Source organism: Theropithecus gelada, chromosome 7b, assembly GCF_003255815.1.
Source record: "Theropithecus gelada isolate Dixy chromosome 7b, Tgel_1.0, whole genome shotgun sequence".
NCBI classification, from domain to species: domain Eukaryota; kingdom Metazoa; phylum Chordata; class Mammalia; order Primates; family Cercopithecidae; genus Theropithecus; species Theropithecus gelada.
The window spans coordinates 36,592,590-36,615,390 of record NC_037675.1 but is presented as its reverse complement, the minus strand read 5'-3'; the positions used below and the strand labels follow the sequence as shown (position 1 = coordinate 36,615,390).

At 34.5% G+C, this 22,801-nt stretch overlaps 1 protein-coding gene across 12 annotated transcripts in view; it reads left to right on the top strand.

The window, feature by feature from the left end:
* RALGAPA1 (Ral GTPase activating protein catalytic alpha subunit 1) overlaps positions 1–22,801 on the top strand; it is a 278,210-nt gene that overhangs the window by 241,390 nt on the left and 14,019 nt on the right. For all 12 annotated transcript variants that reach the window (XM_025392196.1, XM_025392200.1, XM_025392190.1 and 9 more), the window contains 2 exons: positions 2,994–3,152; positions 4,908–5,035. In XM_025392196.1, the coding sequence (XP_025247981.1) occupies positions 2,994–3,152; positions 4,908–5,035 (287 nt within the window). The remainder of the gene's footprint in view (positions 1–2,993; positions 3,153–4,907; positions 5,036–22,801) is intronic.

The following is a 22,801-nucleotide window of genomic DNA, read 5'->3' as shown; positions in this document are numbered from 1 at the left end:
AATCCCAGCTACTTGGGAAGCTGAGGCAAGAGAATCGCTTGAACCCAGGAGGCAGAGGTTGCAGTGTGCCGAGATCGCACCATTGCACTCCAGCCTGGGCAACAAGAGTGAACTCCGTCTCAAAATAAATAAAGAAGAAATGGGTTGATTTGTGAATTCATAAAATCCCCAACCTTAGAAGTATTCAAGCAGAGGCAGGGTGTCTACTTACCAGACATATGGTGGCACAGCTTCTGTATTAGGTGGGAAATTAGAACTTTAAGGTCGCTTCCAGTATTAACATTCTAGTGTATTTGAGGACTTCACTTGTACACACGTTGAATTTCATTTAGCTGCTTTGTCTTCTTCAATTTATAATAGTCATCTGTAGCCTATGTTATATACGTTGAGTTCCAAAATGACTTCAGTAGCAGTTGAAAGAAAGTTAGAAGAGTAGTTTGGTTGCCAATCATTTTAACAGACCTATCCCATGTACAGAAGTCTTCTACTCTATTTCAGAAATGAATTAGCATCTGGGTCAATAAACATATAAGTAGCAACTTCTTCGGTGGTTTTGGAGTATAGCAAAACCTACTGGTTATCCATAGGACACAATCTTTTTTTTCTTTCTTTGAGATGGAGTCTAACTGTGTCGCACAGGCTGGAGTGCAGTGGCATGATCTCAGCGCTCTGCAACTTCTACCTCCCAGTTTCAAGGAATCCTCCCTCCTCAGCCTCCTGAGTAGCTGGGATTACAGATGTGTGCCACCACACCTGTCTAATTTTTGTATTTTTAGTAGAGACCGGGGTTTCACTATGTTGGCCAGGCTGGTCTCAAAACTCTTGACCTCAGGTAATTCGCCTGCCTCGGCCTCCCGGAGGGCTCAGATTGCAAGTGTGAGCCACCACACCCTGCCCCATAGGACACAATCTTGTAAGTCCATAGAGATAGGAATACATAAAATCAATATTAAATAATATATTAAGTATGTCAAACATACATATGCCTGAAATTTCTATTAATGCTTAACCATTAAAAATTGATTCTTTCAGTAGTCTTTCAAAAATTCCCAAGTCACATAGCAATGATTAGCAATTTCTCAATTTGTATCTAATTACTATATAATAGATTTTAAAGATATAAAAACATGCCTCGTTATAACAGCCTAAAATAATTACTTTTTTAGCATTTGAATGTAAATGATAAGGGATTTCATGAAGCTTTTCCCTTAAAATGTTTGAACATATTTAGAATGACTTTGTTATGTACATAGTTCTATGCCAGAAATCTTCGTTACAAGAGCTTGGCAAAAATATGTTGCTCTTTTCTATTAAACTTATTTAACAGACTTTTAATATCATACAGAAGATATTTGAACAAGCTTCAGTTATAAAAGTACGCTTGCCCTTTTTTTCTCGTTTCTTTAGATAAGTGGGCACTAGAAATTATAGATGGTTTTGGCAAGAGTTCAAGGGTTAATGTAGCAGATAAATAAAAGGAATTTTCTGTAAATTGAGACCTGCATTATTTCAGTTGTCTTGTCTTTCCTTACCTAACTCATTTAATTTTAAAAAGTAAATACCTAAATTCTTCCTGACAGTGTGCTCAGCTTTTACTATCGTTTATTACTTCAATTATACTTGATATCACTTAGAACAATCTGCCATTTGGAAATCTCAGTATAGCCTGGAGCTTAGTATTAGATCTGGCTGCTATTGTAACATGTACAGCATATGACATTAATGTATCAAAATTAGATTGGATCATCCCTCCTGGTTAAATTTATTTCACATTTCTTTTGTATTCAGTTAACATAAACCTATTAGGGAAGCTGACACATGGGGATGGCTGTATAGGAAGGATATTTTTAAAGTATTTTGATTAAAAAATGAAATTATGAAGCCATGGCTTTTCTGAGTTGTGTAATCTTTTTTGCTTTTTAAAAATGTCATAAAGCCCAAGTCTCACACGTTTATATTATTCAACTTGTGTATGTATATAAGGAGTTACTCCAGGATTAAGGAGTGACAGAAGAGAGGCTTTCACTAATTGGACTTAACTCCTCTCTTTGTTTAAGTCATATTTTAAGTTCTTTTTCCTACCCTATGTTCATCCTTAAGCCAAAATAAATGACATATTTCTGAAATAGAAATTGCCCGTATGTTAGATGATAGCGTAAATATTGATGACAGTTATCCCAGGTTTACTCTTCTAAACCTTTCCACCTGCCGTGTGTCTAGTTATCTGAAACTAATGGAAATCCCATGTAAGATCTGCACTAACAGTCAACTCAAATGCTCACAGTGGCAGAATCAATAAATGCACTAGTATAATGAAATTTTATAATAAAATGCATTATTCTATAGCATTCTCTCTGAAGAAAACTCAAGACTAAAGGGCATTAAGTTCATTTTTTTAATACCTTATCAGAAATCCAACTTCTGAATGTTTTATGTTTTTACAGTTTTAATTATCATAATGTTAACTCTCTCTGATTGCCAGAAACACCTTTGTAAGCAAGCACCACAAACATTTAAATAACATCTTGAGGGTCTAACAATTCTCAAGACATCTATTTGGAAGAATATTTGAGTTTCATAGGCAAAGAAAACCTGGAAATAAATTTGTTAAACCAAATATAATCAACTTTCTCGTACTCAATTGGGGATTATCCAATTTATGAGTTATTTACTTCTTTTTTAAAAACAATCTTTTAAAAGATCTGTTAGTGGAGAATTGGTGCAGTTGCTGGTTAAGGAGAGTATTTGGGCTATATGTGAATCTTTTTAAATCTAAGTTATCTGTTTCCCATTGATTATTGACAATTGAAATTGTCTGGTCTTCTGCAGTGTCTCCTAATGTTTTTGAATGTTTGTGTTTCATATGTAAAACTGATCAAGCGCAATTTAACAATTTTTTAATTTCGGTTTTCCCCTTTTTATGTTGTATGTGACTGTAGGACTGTACTCAAAGAGCTTTTAAAGCAGTATAAATTATTTTCTTGTTTTTCCAGTTGAGACATTTGGGAAATGATGAAGTGCACATTGTTTGGTCAGAGCATACTAGAGACTACAGGAGAGGAATTATTCCCACAGAATTTGGTGATGTCCTTATTGTAATATATCCAATGAAAAATCACATGTTCAGTATTCAGATAATGAAAAAACCAGAGGTAAGAACTCCTTATCTTCCATTTTAATAATAGATTTTGGTTCTATAGGGGTTCATTGGTTTTTTTCCATATTACAGAATAAAATTTGGAGTAGGCATCAAGTTGTGAAAGTGAGGGTAAATGTAACATAGACCCTGGTAGCTACATGGATTGCCTAAGCCTGATCAGAAGGAGCTAAAACAGAATAAATAGCAAGAAACTGTGTTCAAATGGGGGATTTGGCTAGGTAGTGCCAGAGTGAAAGTTCCTTTGTACCAAGCTCAAAAAGGACTTACCTTTTATTAAGAGAATAATTACAGTTTCCTGAAAAACACAACAAGAAGTAACATTTCCTTTAGAATAGGAATATATGATTCCTATATTTTTAGTTGTTACATCTTATTAAGATTACATCATTATTAGTCATGTCAATAAATGAGGCTTCTACAAATTGAAAAAAATAAGCCAAATGGTTCAGTCACCTATCCTATAGTTGGATGTCTTATATATACACCATAAAATTCAAACACACTATTGCAGATATATTTTCTTCAAGGATAATAAAAATTTGGTAGTATTTTTGGTGTGTTCCTTCCCTTTTTTAAACTGAATTCTTCAGTTTCTAGAAAACCTGCATTTGACAATTGATTATGAATCTTCAGAATTCCTTGAATTGTATTGTTTCTCATGTATGAATTTCTTATGTATGAATTTAGGTTTCTTCAGGGTTCACCTAAACCAGAGGTCAGCAGACTGTGGCCCATAGCCTGGTTTCATACAACCCACAAGCTAAGAATGTTTCGGTTTTGGTTTTGGGGTTTTCTACATTTTTAAAGAGACGTTTTTGATTGTTGTTGTTGGTTTTGTTTTGGCTTTTGGTTTTTTTGAGATAGAGTCTTGCTCTCGCTCTGTTGCCCAGGCTGGAGTGCGGTAGCACAATCTCAGCTCACTGCAACCTCCGCCTCCTGGGTTCAAGTAGTTCCCTGTCTCAGCCTCCAGAGTAGCTGCTACTACAGGTGCCTGCCCCCATACCCAGCTAATTTTTCTATTTTTAGTAGAGACAGGTTTTCACCATCTTGGTCAGGCTGGTCTCGAACTCTCTACCTCAGGTGATCAGGCCTCCCAAAGTGCTGGGATTACAGGCGTGAGCCACCACACCCAGCCTTAAAGAGTTAAAAAAAAAAAAAAATTGAAGAATATACAACAGAGAGAACATGTGACCACAAAATCTAAAATATTTACCATCTTATCCAGAGCTTATGTCCTTGCCTTCAGCTGCCATTTATGCCAACCTTATTCAAACAGAATTTCTAAGTTTTGAAACCGTGAGTGAGTCACCTCACAAAAATAACATTTAATTATCAAAACATAGATTTTTTTCTAGTAAACTATGTAATAAGGATTTTAGGTTCTGTAGTAAAGCTAGTGTCACACAAAAATAATGAAGAACTAACTTCTAGGCTATAGTGTTGACTTTTTGTATACAACTGAAACTAGCAAAATTTGAAAATTGGCTAAGTGTGTAAATTATTTACTCAGTTACATGAAGAATATAGTTCTTTTGAATAGACACCCTATAAACCTTTGGCATTTTTTGTTTATTGTCCTAGTATGAGTGACGCATCACAGAAAAGAATTGAATTCAAATAGTATTTTTACTGAAGGAAGAACTAAAGCAGCAGCAAACATACTTTTGGATACAAAGTGTCTTAATTGCTCTTATTTACAATCTGTCTATAATTTGAATATAAAATTATGTTCTGATTTCTCAATCAGGTTCCCTTCTTTGGTCCCCTTTTTGATGGTGCTATTGTGAATGGAAAGGTTCTACCCATTATGGTTAGAGCAACAGCTATAAATGCAAGCCGTGCTCTGAAATCGCTGATTCCATTGTATCAAAACTTGTATCCTTTTTTTAACGTAATGGTTTCTACTCTAATGTATGTCTACTTACAAAGGAAAATATTTCTTATGTATTGTTAAAGCCTTTTATTTTCTAGGTTTTTTTAATTATTAATTTTTGTAGAAATGGAGTATCATTATGTTGCCCTGGCTTGTCTCAAACTCCTGGGCTCAAGTGATTGTCCCACCTCAGTCGGCCTCCTAAAGTGCTGGGATTACAGGTGTGAACCACTGCACCCAGCCTGATTCTCTATTTATTGATGTATAGATTGTGGAGTTCCTCCCCAGTGTTGGAGCATTTATGATATTTGAATGATATATTTTCTTTCACATGCCTTTTTTTTTTTTTTTGAGATGGAGTGTCACTTTTGTCACCCAGGCTGGAGTGCAATGGTGAGATCTTGGCTCACTGCAACCTCCGACTCCAAGGTTCAAGCAATTCTTCTGCGTCAGCTTCCCAAGTAGCTGGGATTACAGGTGTCCACCACCATGCCCAGCTAGTTTTTGTATTTTTAGTAGAGACGGGTTTTCACCATGTTGGCCATGCTGGTCTCGAACTCCTGACCTCAGGTGATCCGCCCGCCTCGGCCTCCCAAAATGCTGGGATTACAGACCTGAGCCACTGTGCCCAGCCCTCTTTTACATACTTTTAATCAGTACTAATCTTTTGGTTAATTAGAGTCTCATTATGTGTCAGGTACTCTACTACTCTGGAGTTGCAGAAATAATCAAAACAGTCTTTGCAAATAATTCAATCTAGTTGGGGAAACATACTATGTTCAGCATACATGTTTTAATAGAGATATGGGCAGGTATTCCAGAAGTATAGTAACAAGGGGTCTCTCACCTGGATGGGGTGGTATTGTCAGGAAACACTTCTGAAAAAGTGAGGATTGTAGCAATTTTGAAGGACAAATAAGAGTTAATCAGGTGGATGAGCCTAAGAGCCTTCCAAGCAGAGGGAACAACATAATCAGAGACATGGAGGTATGAGAAGATGTGGAATATTTAAGAGCATAACTTCCAGAGCCAGATTGCCTAAACTCAAATGCTGGCCATGCTTTCTTAGCTGTGTAGCCTTGGGAAAATTATTTAACCTTTTTGAGCCTGAGTTTTCTTGTCTATAAAATGAGAATGATAAGAATATCTAGCTCATGGTGTTATGACAACTAATGAGTCAATATGTGTAAAGCTCTTAAAACAGTGCCTGGCACACAACATACACAAAGTTTTAAATTTTAAATTGTTTTCTGATATTCCTTTCTAAAATGAATTATTTATGTTTTTCATATGCTTTTTTTATATGATTTAAGACATTTTATTTTTTATAATAAACTGTAAATGATAAGCTTTAAAGGAAAGTTTTTAAAAATATCTTATGTTCCAGTCCACATGAAATAGATTTATTATCTTAATAGTCTACCATGTACATTTTCTTCTTTTGATGAAAATTGACTTAAGCAATCTGATTACTCTGTAATTTCTCATGTATTCTGACACAGTGAAATGGAATTGCAGGTGGATCATGGTATGTTACACTGATGAAGCTTAATGACATTTCTGTGGTACTTCTTTTTCATAGCATTTATATCTTCACTTACTTTAAATTGAAAACTCGTATTTGAAGTAGTCATTTTAGTGAAACGATAAGGACTAAAATGGACCTTGAATTGTTAACAAAAGTATAATTTGGAGACATCCACTAAATAGAGATTTATCAATTGAAAAGAAATTTCAGTAGGCAAGTTCAGTGAGTAGTATGGACATAGCGAGTTTATTTCTAAGTCACTTGTCTTTGACTACACAGTCTATTGATTGTTTCTGAAGATTATTTTGAAGACTATATTGTCTGTTGATTGTTTGAAGCATCAGGAGGAACTATTCAAGAAGACCCTTGAGTTTTTGTGAACCCTGCTGAGCTCAGCCAGCAATGTTTCATTTCCTTTACCTTTGGGGCCTGGAATCTTGAGTCTTTTCACCAGATATGAACAAACTATGATTCATGAAACCCATACTCACAGCTTACCATTTATAAGGTCCACACATACCATGTGCCTTTTTTAGGAATTACAGGATCATTCCCTAGATACAGTATCTTTTTCCTTTAAACAAAACAAGGTGCTTACTGACAAATTCTTACTTTCCTAATCTACTTTTTCTGAATTTTTATTATTCTGATTTTTATGTCATTGTAATACAGGTTGGATATCCCTTCTCTGAAATTCTTGAGACCAGAAGTGTTTCAGATTTCAGATTTTTTTGGATTTTGGAAAATTTCATTATACTTACAAATTAATTGAACCTTTCTGATCTGAATACCTGAAATCTGAAATCCTCCAACGAATGCTTCCTTTGAGTGTCATGTCAGAAATCAAATGTTTCAGATTTTGGAGCATTTTAGATTTCAGATTTTCAGCTTAGGGATACTCAACCTGTACTTCCATAAAAGCTTTGTAGTTTTAATCTGTTTACTGGAGTATACTTTTCAGTTTGTTGTCTCTTGAATATCTCTAGAACAGTAGCTAATCTTATGTGGAATATACAGGTTATTACCCATAAACTTTATCCACTTTGTTAGCTTCATCAAGGATGTTTACTCTCTGACTTTTGCCTCTTTCACAATTCACTGTATCCTAATGTCCATTCTGAGAGTTAGTGTCCTCTGTCATTTCATTAAAGGTGCAATTGAAAGTGGAGTGCAGAGGTAGATATGGAAGAGTTTGCACTTTCTTGTGTAAATAAATGTCTTAGGTCTTTTTGGAAAGTGGTGAGATCGATTAGATTGTAATACAAAACTATTTGCCCTTATGTCATAAAATAGGAACTCAACTTATTGAACAAGCACAGACTTTCTGACCTGAGGTACAACAACATTTAAGATCCACTCCTTACCAAGTAGTTTTAAAATGCAAACTCAAGAGTTTTGGGAATATGGCTTAATTTTTTTTCTACATCCCAGTTCATAGTCTTCTATTTCAGACTTCATATTACACTAGAGGTATATAAAATCTGGCTTTGCAGTTAGAAAGCATTAATTTTTAACTCAAGCTCTGCCTTGTGATCTTGGCCAAGTCACGGAATCTCTGAACCTCACTTTCTTCAACTGTAAAAAAGATGCTAATAACCATCTCAGAATTGTTGTGAAGATTAAATGAGTTAATGAACTCGGATGTACTTAGTAAATGTAATCATAAGTTACATTATTTTGTGCAATGATTAATCCTGTTATGTGTAAAGATTACAGTCAATATAAAACAAGTCTACCCAACACCAGGGAATTGCCTAATTGGGTTTTTATGTTTGGTTGATTGGTAGGTTGATTGATTGGGTTGGATTTTTCAGGCCTACTTCATCATGTTTTTAATAGCCAATCTTGCTGAGATGTAATAGATACCACATTGGAAAAAATTGACGAAAATAGTAAACATGAATACTTTATTTAAACACAAAATCTGAAGTTTTCTACCAGGAAAATTACTTCTGGGACACAGAGTAAATACATTAAATCAGGTAGATCAAAAAATTTTTCTTGACTTGGAATCTTGAGTTTAGAAACTACAGGAAGTTGTTTTCCCATACTACCTGGGTGTAGTATATATACCTAGTGTAGTATGTATATACATGCAGCAAAGGCTAGTAGTATCTCTACTTAATACATACTTACATATATATATTATAAATATATATGTATATTATGTACAAAGTTCTATATTCTAAATGTTGGGGGGAAATTCATACAGGTGGATGATTTGATTTTCAAATGAACATTTATAAATAAACAACTAGACATTTGTATTTTAAGATATTGAAATGCAGGTACATCTGTCTTAATTTTAAATAAATACTTGTTTCAGAAACATAATGTATTAAATTTTAAGATGTACATTTTTGAAATAGCAGATTAAGTTATTAAGGAAAAAATGAAGCATTCTAAAATTGGTCAACAATTTAGTTAACATAAATTACAACAGAAATTGCGATACAAGTAGGCTTTGGAAACCAGCAGTTAATCCTTTACTCCTCATAAAAGAAATGAAGGGATTAAAAAAAAAATCAACTTGATTATATTTGGGTAATTGTACTGCTGTGTCAGTTATTTTATGCCCAATAAAAGTACCCACTAAGATTCCACAGCATAAATTGTGCTATTTATGATCATTAAATACAGTTTAAATGTTATCCTAGGAACATCTTCTGTAACCATGAATCTAATGTTGTTCACTAACTGGGGCAATATTGATTGTCATATGCTACCCAAATCGATCATGCCGGCAGCCAGAATTACAGTAATCTGTCCATATTGATGACTGTCTTTCAAGCTGAAACCTCTCCTTCACTTCATTTGTTTCTTACATTACTTGTACTGGAAAAGCATTTTCTTACAGCCTTGATTTTGTCAGCTAGGTACTTTTTTTTTCAGGCGGGGGAGGGGTCTGGAGCTTAATTTGTTAGTTTGATCATGCAATTAGAATTGAAATGCAACACTGGGGAGGAAAACCAAGCAGATTCTGTGTAACCATTGGACCAGAGAAGTGTTTCAGCTTTAATTCTAGCCATCATTTATTAGCTACCTATTGAAAGAGTGTTCATGGTTTTTTGTTTCTGTTTTTTGCAGTGGGAATCATAATCCCAAATTATTAATTTCATGACCTCAGCCATCATAGATTCTATTCTTAAATAAAAATTTTAAAGCAATTATTTCTTTTGATCCTAAAGACATTTTGACTATGACTTCTGAATATACAAATGTTAAATATGATACTTTTAGGTAAATACTGTTTCTTTTTTTAAGTGAGATTTATTATACATAGAAATTTGCAGAATTTGCAATATATAATCATGTTGTAGTACTGAGGGTTCTCAGAGAAACAGAACCAATAGGATATATATATAAAGGGAGAGAAAAGAGATTTGTTTTAAGGAATTTGTTCAGGTAGTTGTGGGGGCTGTCAAGTTCAAAATCTGTAGGAGACTCAGGGAAGAGTTGATGTTGCAGTCTGAGTCTGAAGGCAGAATTCTGTCCTTCCTCAGGGGACCGCCCACCTGCATTATAGAGGGTAATCTGCTTTACCCAAAGTCTACTGATTTAAATGGTAATCAAATCTAAAATATAACTATAACAGTATAAATATAACAGTATTATACAGTAATTATGAGTATAATATTTGTTATATTAATATTATAAAATATAACAGTAACATCTAGACTGATGTTTGACCAAAAACTAGGTCCCATGACCCAGCCAAGTTTACATAAAATTAACCAACATATCCTGTTTTTCTTTTCTTTTTATCCTTATTACAAATTATAATTTGAGAAAAGTACATAAATCATAAATGTACTAGGTAATGAATTATTACAGTTTAACTATCAACAAGTCAAGAAATAAAATTGTAATTTTTCTTCCTTCAAAAATATTTATTGATCACTTACACAGTTAGTAAAGATTTTGAGAGGGATAAAAGACAAATCAGATAGTAATCCTATCCTCACAAGCTTTTAATTTAACAAGGAGAGAATAATATATACATTACTAATTATAATAGAAGATTAAATGAAAGTTTCCTGGTAAGGTTATAGATAAAATGCTATAAAAGTTCCAAGGAAGAAGAAATTACTTTGGAGTAAAATCAGGAAAGAATGTTTAGAAAATCTGGGCCTCAAAAGGTGGGGTTTGAGTAGATGAAATGCAACATGTCTGTTATAATTCTTGTTATTTATAGTCTTAAGGCTTTGTATGTATGCATATATGTATATTATATAAGTATAATATTCTGAAATATACAGTATGGGGGATATTATATAATTAAATGGCATTTTAAAAGAATACTTTATTCCTCAATTTAGAATATTCTTTCCTCCCACAACTAGTATTATTTGATTTCTTCTAATCTGTTTAGATTTGACTTTTCCTTAAATACCAGAATTGGGTTTCTATTTAACTTGATCAGGCAGATTACCAGAAGTCAGTGATTATTCTTCAATTACTCACAGTTTATTATCCCTCAAGCTCTACTACTCAAATGTACAGTACCTGTTGCAAAGTAGGAGAGCCAAAACTAAGTGGAATGGAATTGATTGGTTCTGCTAATGCAGTTGCCTTTCGTTATGATAAAACACTATAAAACCTCTTGGGGGGGGTGGTCTGTCAGTATTGTTGCCATTTCACATTAGAAGAAAATGAGTTTATTGAGAAACTATATAATTTTATGTATCTACTGTCTTTTGTAGATTATTTCCTCAGAAGATAACATCAATAAGTATGGGTTATCCTTAATTTAATGTGTAAAAAGAGGATAATAGTACCAAATTCAGGATGATGTAAGGATTAAGTAAAATTATCCACATGAAGCACTAGGTAACCTATCTGTCATGTAGCAAGAGTTCAGAAAATGGTAGCTACATGGGAGTTAATGATGCTATCATTATTATTGTCTACATTGACACTTGGGATATTCTTCTAAAATGCAAACCTTAGTACAGACAGTCCCCAGTTTAGGATGGTTCAGCTTTATGATGGTACAATTTCTATTTCAGTGGAAATCGTACTTAGAATTTTGAATTTTGATTCAAAATTCAGAATTGCTTGAATCTGGGAAGCAGAGGTTGCACTGAGCCAAGATCATACCATTGCACTCCAGCCTGGGTGACAAGAGTGAAACTCCATCTCAAAAAAATATAGGCTTTGCATTAGATGATTTTGCCCAACTGTAGGCTATTGTAAGTGTTCCAGGCACATTTAAAGTAGGCTGTAAGGTTATATCTTATAACTCGGGTAAGTTATAATGTTCAGTAAGTTAGGTGTATTAAATGCATTTTCAATTTATGATGAGTATTTTGGGATGTAACCCCATCGTAAGTCAAGAAACATCTGTATACTAAAAGACTTATGATGGTTCTTAACTGCTTGTTGAAACAAGTCTAAATTTTTTGATGACCTGGAAGCAATTATTTTTACCTTACCCTCCCTACCCTTACATTTCTCACTGTAGTTTTGTCAAATATACCTGTACTCCTCCCCAGCTCCATCCCCCATCTTTATCCTCATCTCCTACCACACTGATGCCCAGGGCACACTATGTGTCCAGCTAAGTTATATTCATTATTCCCGAATGCGCTTCTTTTTCAGGCCCATGTTGTTACCCCAATAATGCCCATCTCTACTTTTTCTACCTAACATACTCATTATTCATGACCCAAATATCCTTTGTTTTTTTTAAAAAAAAAAAAAACTCCTTTACTATGCAAAACTATTGTTTACACTGCCTCAAAACATTTTGTTATAGTACTTACTGTATGTGTACATATTATCAAGTCTTACTTATCCTTGTTTCACTAACTTCAAGCACAGTGCCTAGCCTATGGTAGATGGCTAGTAATTTATTGTAATAGAACAAGGTGGATGTATTTATTATCTATATTTTTGAAGTTTATATTTAGCAGGGATTCTTTTTTTTTTTTTTTTTTTTTTTTGAGACGGAGTCTCTCTCTATTGCCCAGGCTGGAGTGCAGTGGCACGATCTCAGCTCACTGCAAGCTCCACCTCCTGGATTCAAGCAATTTTCCTGCCTCAGCCTCCCAAGTAGCTGGGACTACAGGCACATGCCACCACGCCCAGCTAATTTTTGTATTTTTAGTAGAGATGGGATTTCACCGTGTTAGCCAGGATGATCCCGATCTCCTGACCTCGTGATCTGCCTGCCTTGGCCTCCCAAAGTGGTGGAATTATAGGCATGAGCCACCACGCCCAGCCATGGATTCTTTTAAGAATGAAAAACCCCCAAATATTTTTTGTAGTAACTTATAGTTTGTGATTTGTATTAGACTAGACTACAACTCTTAAGAGTTTGCTGGGTAGGTAAGAAGAGGAAACCTAGGATCAGTGAAAATTGCCTCTTATACATGAATAAGCCAGACTAGCACACATACAAGGGTTTTTTATTTTGACTACTTAATCAGTAGTATATTTTTATTAGAGACCATTATCGTTTACTGAAGATAATTTTCAGACATCATTAATGAGGGTTTTCACTTCATTTGGGGTTGGGAGATCTCTTAGGGAGAAAAATGAGCTAAGACACCTCTGACTTGATGGCAGTGGCAGATGGCTTGGGGAGGATACATCTTGGTGTCCCCTCCAAGAAGGAGGCAGCATGAGGCTGAGCCCTGAAGGCTCACACTTCCTGCTGTAAGGCAAGGAAAGTGGTAGCAACAGGAGAGCAGTAGCGGGAAGCCATGGGAGTCTGGATACTGATAAGGTTTCCGATTTTGCTGCTTTAACATTTGTACCACCTATGTTAGTGAGTCCATTAGGATCTCTTAAAATTTTGTGCCATTTGTTCTTCATGCTTTCCATGAACGTCTTACATATCATGGACAAATTGATTAGTTGTTAAATTGATTAGTTGTTAAGTCAAATTGATTGTTAAATCAACTAAGATGTATAGTTATGGTCATTCTCTTCAAAAGAAGAAAAGATAATTCTTCAAATAAAATGTCTCACCAGCTAAGTGATCCAAGTTTTGTGGTCCTTGAAATGCTCACAGCCATTGTGCTACTGGTAGTAACCATTGTAGTAGGATCGCTCCAAGAGCAGACAAACATTCTTCTTTACCTAACAATCTGCTCCATAATTGGAGGATTTAAATCTCCTGTATTCAGCCAGCCGCGATGGCTCACACCTGTAGTACCAGCACTTTGGGAGGTCAAGGCGAGCAGATCACTTGAGGCCGGGAGTTCAAGACAAGCCTGGGCTATATAGTGAAGCCCCGTCTCTACTAAAAATACGAAAAATTGGCCAGGCATGATGGCACACGCCTGTAATCCCAGCTACTCAGGAGGCTTGAGACATGAGAATTGCTTGAACCCAGAGGTTGCAGTGAGCCCAGATTGCGCCACTGTACTCCAGCCTGGGCAGCAGAGTAAGACTCTGTCTCCAAAACAACAACAACAAAAAACTCCTGTATTAAAGACTGGCATTACAATTAAAGAACTTTTTGCTGTGCTTACACATCCCCTTGTCATGGGTTTTGCTGCCAAGTCTTGTAGTCTTTGTAGTCTGTGTATACAGAGTAATTATTTAAACAGAGGCCTCATATGTGTGCCACACTTCTCCAGTGACTCTAGTATATTTTTGATTATGTCAGTTTTAATTTATTTAGCTATTCTTTTCAAAATGGCAGTATATGCCTGTTGATTATGTCACTCTGTGTGTGGGGGGGGGGGGGTTTGTTTGGTTTTTTTGTTTTTTTTTTTTGAGACAGAGTTTTGCTCTTTCACCCAGGCTGGAGTGCCATCTCGGCTCACTGCAACCTCTAGCTTCCAGTTTCAAGTGATCCTCCTGCCTCAGCCTCCCAAGTAGCTGGGATTACAGGTGCCTGCCACCACACCCAGCTAATTAATTTTGTATTTTTAGTAGTGACAGGGTTTCACCATGTTGGCCAGGCTGGTCTCAAACTCCTGACCTCATGATCCACCTGCCTCGGCCTCCCAAAGTGCTGGGATTACAGGTGTGAGCCACCGCGCCCTGCCGATGTTACTGTATTTCAAAGGTACTGCATACCTGTAAAGATGGTAGTTTTGGTGTAGCAAATCCATGTCCTTTCAAAAAGCAATAAATGTGAATCTCTGATATGTAATAACTTTGTGATAATAGTAAAGAAGGTTTATTCTGTCTGAAAATAGCATTGTCTCTTAATGGTCTCTAGAGACAGTCTTTAAGGTTTTACTACTATTGACCAATAACAGTTAAACTGTGGGAGCTCAGCAAAATGGCTTCATTACATGGCCAACTTCTATTTCGGTTAACGTTGTTTTAATTCTAGAGATATTTTCAATTTTTATCATCTACCAAGAACTTAATGCACTAATGATAAACTTAAGCAATTTGGGGTTATTCAGCAATAGTGATATAGACCAAGTAGGATGGTAAAGGTGATTAATTTTAAGTGGGAGAGGATAGTAGGGTGAGAGAATGGGATAGAAATTAGAGGAATGGCTTTACTATGGAAGAATTCTGCTAATATTTCAAAGACACATGGGACTTTTCTAGGCAGATAGGGTCAGGGAAGAGTTTTTAGGGGTAAGAAGTGGGCATGGAGGCATAAAAGTGTGATATGGTCAAGAGATAAAAGGTGTTCAGTACTGCTGGATGATATAAAGGGAAGAGCAGTAGCAGATAAAGATCAAGAAGTAGGTCAAAACCAGATAATATAGTCAAGCAGAAAGAAAATCAACATAAATATGGTTTTCTAATGCTACTGATTATTTTATGGCAGCCAGTGTCTAAGGTAACAGTTCCTTCTGCTTTTGTGTGTTTTTTACCTGTTGACTAGCGAAAGTTACAGCTTGAATTTCTTATTTTTCATTTTGTAGCAGAGCCTTTCCAAAATGTTTATTGATCATTATTTTCATAAAGTCTTTTTTATGATAATTAGTTAAGCAATAATTGCCAGGCTAATAGCCAGTATTGCATTTTCTCAATGAGACTAAAAAGGTCTCTAAATGTTTGATAATATTTGTACGTATGTATCATTTTTAAAAGTGCGTCTGAGATTTTCATATTTCTTATGATAGATTCATAATAGACTCTTCATTCTTGCACAACAGTCCTTTACACTTTTCCTATGAGATACTTTTATACAATTATTGAGTTTTTACACATTATTACACTTTCACACGTTATTGATGAATAAAGTGCTTTTGTCCTAGTCTTATAATACATTGGCTTCATGGCAACAACAACAAAAATACCAAAAGAAAGCATTACCACCATCTTATCTGTTTTGCCAAATTTAGTGTAGCAGTGTGGTCCACATATGCCAATCCGGACAGTTGGGTCATATCACAGTGCAAGAGAAGAAAGAACTCCATCAGGGCATAGACAAACTACAGTATTCCCTAAAAACAACCAAACTTGAAGTTTACTTCTATCTTTATCAGCTTCTCACCTGTGCTGGAAGAGGGTTTTGTTTTTGTTTGTTTTTCTGTATTAAAACCCTATGATGTTGCAGTTAGTGATGACTGTGCACTGCTTCGCTCACATTATTGTTCACCACACCTACTACATAATGTACAAGTTTTATTCTACTCTTTGTTTAAATATGAAAATAACTGTAGATTTGGATGCTATTTGGGAATTTCAAAGAGCAAAGAAAAAAGGATTTAAAGCTGAAATTAGTCTTTAAACATGTTTGACATAGGAACTGAAGTGCTTTTCATTCATTCTTTTCATTGACTAAACATAGGCCTTTCGATATTAAATTTTTAATAACAATAATGGAATTAAAATTAAACTATAGGTCACAAATCTATCCATTTTCTTCTAACTGCTATTCCTCTCAAACACTAGAATACAGCCTATTTAAATCTTAACTTTTGCTTGCCAAACCACTGTTACCGTCCATCTGTTCATGCCAATTGTAAAGAAGATTCAGTTTTTAGTGAAGCTTTGCATTTCACATAAGGTATGTGAAGTGAAATTTCACAAGGGACATGATGGATCCTGATTCTTAGTGATAAACCTTTGGGGCCATCAGGGTTGGCATATGGTCCAGTATGATATGAAGGCTTGGGTTCCCTGGCTTCACTTCTTTGGCGTGAAGCTGATAAAACCTGGCTCTTGAGTATTATTTCACTGGACACCAATCATGGGCAGCAGGAACTGCCCATTTAACTCTCTGTGGGAAGGAAGCCCAGAGAGCATTCACAATGGTACCATTGTCGAGTTGCAAACTGCTCTGAACAGCTTGACAGCACTAGGGAGGAGGGGAAGGAGTTGCTTTACTAATTGCTGTTCAGAAAAGAAGCAAAAATAGCTGTTGCAGAACTGATGTTTCTACATTTACTTAGTCTCTTGATAACAATGTTGACTTTTATTTAGCACGTAGCTACTATCAAAAAAGAAGGCAAATGAATATAAGCAACCACCTGTAGTAATTCCTTATTAACATGCCATTATCTGTTTTTAGCCCATTAGATTATTGCAGAGCAAAAGTCAGTTTTGCCTTATTTTTTTTATTAGATGAAAATAAGGAACTTTTTATCTTCATAAGGATTTAATTGAGGTGAAGTGGATAAAATCATCACAATTCACATGTCAGATAAGGTTATAAATTTGGTTTAATTTACTTTTTGCTTTTTAGGATTCCCAAATACCATCTGAATACATATAAACGATATTAGTATAGAAATGTAAACTAAATTTCTGCGTAACACAAGTGCTAAAATAATCCACTAAAGATAAATTAGTGAGCATATCTTAAGGTTAAATGCCGGATTTATCATTTAAATGAGTAGCTCATAACTATTTCAGTCGTGTATGATTATCTCACTCACTGAATTCCCTCTGGTTGGATTTTTTTAAATGTGCAGGTTGTTTCCTTTTCTATGAAATATTGTATGCCCTGATATTTATATAAATACTTCTCTTGGACTTTCTGTTTTCTTCTAGTCAGCTTTATCAGCAAACAGTTGGGTAGTTCTGTTGCAAAGAAACAATGATCTACAACCTGAAAAAAAAATTAATGCTTATTTTCAGACTCCAGGGATTCTGACCCCCATAGATGATTCTTTCTTTTCAGCTGAAATGAAGTTGACTAAATTATATTGCAGCATTATAATTTATGCAGCATGTTCTTAAATAGGATAAGGAAGAGGTATTTTAAGAAACCTTTTAAATCTGTAAATTTTTTTAATGGGATGCTCTTGCTAGATTTGGGGAAATTCAAGTGCATGTTTTGTAAAATCAGTAAATCTGTAAAATTTACTAGTATTTCATATCCTGTGTTCTCTTAAGTAATTTTAGTAAATGGGCACCAGTGCAGTATTTCAAAAACAGTAATTCATTGAATGCCCATTCTTCCTTTTACTGCAGAATAGATTGTATTTAAGTCAAGATTAATGGATAGATTTTGATGTTAAAGTCCAGTTCTAAGCCTATCATTCCCTGGGGGCATATAGTGCATTAGTTTAAGCCAATGTACTGCTTATCATAGATTCTATGACACTGTCTTAAATGACAGTTTACTGTACTTTGTTTCTACTTACTATGATAATAAAATCACTTTTTTTGTATTCCCAATAATTATAGCACTTAAATAAAATCTTAATTAAATTAGTGCACATTTAGGTAGAGATAACACTTAAGTAATTGTACACTGTAAAATTTCACTTATTTGGTTTTTTGTTTTTTTTTTTCCTTTTTGCAGTCTTCTGACAGGGTCCAAGTAGATCTTTCCAAGAATGAGAGGACATTATAATTTCATTAAATGAGAGAACATTATAATTTCACTAAATTTGAAATCCAGATAACCTAGTTTTTGTTTTGCTTCATACAACTTTCATGAAAGTAGAATAAATATATATATATACACACACACACACGCACACACACATATTGGATAATCATATTAGTGCTTTTTGAAACCCACCAATGATTATTGGATTATTAAATCAGGAAGGATTTTCAGAGCCTTTAGGTGGGTTTAAATTTTTAAGCCTATTTATTTAAGGTTAATCTTTTTAAATGTATTTACACAAACTTTGGTGGAATTGGGCTTATCAACTTTTTACTTAATGTTTTCATTTAGTAATTGACTGATTTATGAGCAATTATATGTGGTCCAAATTTTATTCAACTCCAGCTTTCAATAATAGGGCTATCCTCACACTGCCTTAGCACCTGTTATGGATTTTGAGTCATCTGGCAGCCCATGGGACTTAGATAAAGAAGTACCAGGTGTCCTGCCTGTCTCCTAATTGAGACGCAGTGAAAACAATATAGACTTGGCAATATGGTTAAAAGGATGGATTAAAGCCCAGCTTTGTCTGCTCTGACAAATCACAGATTTTCCTTCATGGTGTAGATAGTATCAACTACTAAAGAATTTCATGAATATAAGGCATCTTAAAAATAGACAATAATTTGTCATAACCTGTTGCAGACTTTCAGAAGAATTTTTATTAACATAGTATAAGCAATTTTAATAACAAGATTCATGCAGTTTGTTTAGGGGAATTTTATTTTTTACTACATGTGAACTAGACTGCATGTTTCTGGAAGAAATTAGTTAGAGTAGGAAAGAAATGGAGTATCTTTCCCTCTGCCAGATCTTAATTTATCAGATCTTGCTTTATAAGGTAAGCAGTATAGTTTGCTTTCATCTTATAAATGAACAGTATATATTAGTCCATGAGATACTAATTACCCTGTGTATTTCGGAAAATTTTCTACTTTACTACCGATAATAACCATGAGATCCTTGAGATGTACTTGCAAAATATATCTACCCATATGCTATGTCTCAAAAAAATTCTTATTTTTCATTCTTTTTTCAAGACCCTGTGTAATGATATTGCCTCAGAATGTTTAAAGATATTTCAAGGCCTTTTAAAACTGAAGTGCCAAATGTGGTTTGTTTTCAAATTTTTATTTTAGAATATGCAAGGGGTTTTACTGTGTAAATAGTCACTAATGTATAGTAAACTATAGTATAGCAAATAGTATTTTACTCTACTAATATGTAAACAAACATCTTTCAAAAATTGCCAGTCTTAGAATTTAAGCTAATATTCATTATTTTGAGATAACTAAAAGGCCTAATATACCTTTACTTTTTCACCACACAACACCCAGGTCATTGAGACTGGATGTAGAGAAAGCATTGGACTATTAATTAAAAGACCAAGATTCTAGTCCCAGCTCTATCCATCAGCAGCTTTGTTTATCCAAGCAAATCTCTGTACTCTCCATTCAGGCAAGCCTTATTGCTGCCCATAAACATTAGTAAAATAAACTAATTTTACCAAGCTTCCTGAAAATAATGTTGATGGATGTATCTTTCCTCTAGTTCAAACTGTCCTAAATATTCTCAATGAATGATGCCTTGTCTTGGGATAACTTCTTTCAAGGTGGCCTTTTTAAAAACCTAAATATTTAACATTTTTCAAGTGTTATTCTTCAAGGGTATTATTACTTCTATTCTTACGGTAGACAGAGCAGTTTTGGAAATCTGCCTAAAATGATTTGAAATTACACTTCATTTAATTTTCCCTGTAAAGATTTTCTTATTCTTCCCTTTTTTCCCTTCTCTATAAATGGCCACTTAAGCAAATAGAATTAGTTTGACTAAATTCATTGTCTCATACCATTGTAGAATTTATGAAAAAATTTTAAACTTTAAAAAAATTATCACAACAATGGGGGAAATGTTTGTTTCAATGCTAAATTATGAGTTATAATTACATTGCCTAAAGAAAAAAATCTTTCTTTAAGATTATGAGGATTTAAAGAAGTAATTATCAATTTTCTTTTCTCTTAATGTAATACTTTACATATTTATACATTGTGCTTTATTTACCTTTTTTTTTAGTTCCAGAGAGGGCCAGCAAGATCAAGGGGCATGGTAAGAACCAAAATCTTTCTCACAAGAAAGATTCAAACTCTAAATCCATTTCTAGGAAAGTTCCAACTATATTTGCCCCAAAAAGGTTTGCCTTTACGGAGCCATATGGGGATTAGAGGAAAGGGGCTGTCAGCATAACAGACATCTCCTAATCCACTATCGAACCAACTTTATTCATTCCTTCTAGAAGATATGAACAGTCATTGAATACTACCAGGCCCTGTGTTGGGTGTTGAAGACATAAAGGTAAGAAGACAAGGTCTCTGTCCCTGTGGCATTGGTCTCACCACTAGCCTGTAACCACAAAATGGACAATTAAAATATCAATAACATAAGTAGAATGGCTGGATTACTAGTCTCTAGAGTGAAGAAGTAACATTGAAGAACCACCAAATCTGCCCCCCGAGAACTGGGGACAAAAACTATTTCTTAAGAAAGTGTATTTAGTAGACGAACAAGCCTAAGAGCTCTCTAAGGGGGGCCTGGCAGGTGGGTGATTTGCAGCAATCTTCAAGATGTATGATGTAGAAACTCACCATAGCCAATTTCAGGCTATCAACCTTACAAACTTCATGAGTGTTGAATAATTTACTCTAATCTGCTCTACTTAAGTAGTACTCAGATTTCAGCTACTTTAAGTTACAACTCAAATATGACTTAAGTTGCACTCTCCAAAAAAAATTTTTAAATCAGTAGGCACCATTTCTAAGTAATTATTGGAACGCTCCCTCTTCCTATGCTTACTATTCTTGGAATCTTCTGTCTAGAGAAGGGAGATAAAATTCCTAAGTGCTGAAACCACAAAGAAGCTATAGAAATATATGAGTGTGGGGAAGTGCTTACTAAATTAAGAATTTCAGAATGGGCCTTAAATTCCTGAGACTATGCCATTGAGCACAGATATAAACACTTTATACTTGTCTTTATTTTAAAATGAGCCAATCGTTTTTTTCTTGGTTAGGAAATAAAACATGAAACCTGAACTTGAAAGGAAAATAAGCAATTATACAGATCTTTGACGTCTGCTTACAAGTTGTAATTTTTATAATTCCTTTTTGTGAAAATTACACCTTATATTCATTATTGTGTATAACGTATGTATACACACATATATATACACACACATTTCCATTTCTTTCAGACTAGTCACAAATTAGATTTGAACTGAATGTTTATACAGCCTACTGGTTGTGTCATGGAATTATAAAACTGAAAGCTTTCCCTTTTCTAACACTACGAGCAGTTCAGAATTACCAGATTAGTAAAATTATTGTGGAGAATGAAAAGTGTTGCTTCTTTAAAGCCAAATCTACCTTTATCTATTCTTCTATGTGTTAATGAAGTTGAAATACTTGATACTGCATAACCTTCTGCAGTATCTTTTGTCCTTTTCCCCCATGAGAAATCAGTTTCTTTGCATCAGAATAAGTCAAAAGTCCCTCTCTCTGTACATGCCACAAACAAGAAATATTAGTAGTATTATCAAAGAGTTCTTGCACATGAATACAGGTATATTTCTTAAATTGACATCAAAAATTGTCCTCCTAGAGACAGCACCTGCTATTTACAAAGATGTGAGCCAAAGGTCAAAATAAACTATTTCAGGACAGGTGTCCGGGCACTTTGTGTTACCCTGTATTTGTACCCTTTATCTTCAACACCCTATGAAGTGAGCAGGTGATGGTATCCTTGTTTAACTTACAGATGTATCCCCATTTAACATACAGATAAATTATGGCACAGAAAATTTATGCTTATCTTTCCAGGATCAGTCTGAAATTGAACCCAGTTTCTTAATAGCTGGTCTTGAAGCTTAAAATCAAGAGTAATAACCTAAAATATGTAATGATGTTAACTTAATATTAATGAATTACAGATTAGATTTAAACTTATTTCTTTACACTATAGATGTTTTGTTCCCTTATTTTTAGAATGGTAATATTCCTTCCCCCCTTTTTTCCTTTTGTAGAAAGCGAAAGGAGGATTAGTGGATAATTATATTGCTGTGATTGCAGCACCTGTGTGTTATTTTTTTATTTTTATTTTTTGATTGGCTAGTTCTGTATTAAAGAGCTAAAAGTGTCCCTCATCACATGGTTTTTATTAGCTAATTTTGGCTTGAGTTGTTTTAAATTTACAACCAAAATCTGCTTACTTCAACTTAGATTTGTACTTTAAATTTTTGTTCTGAATTTCTTTGTTTACCTTCACCTTTTTATCATCCTACCCATTTCAGTTTTTTAATTTCAATGCCAGTGGCAACGTGCACTCACCATATAAAACTATAGCTTAAGTTGTCCTGTTGTTGCCAGCTGTGGAGTTTGTGTGCCACTCAATGTATATGTACTAATGACTCTTCCCTAG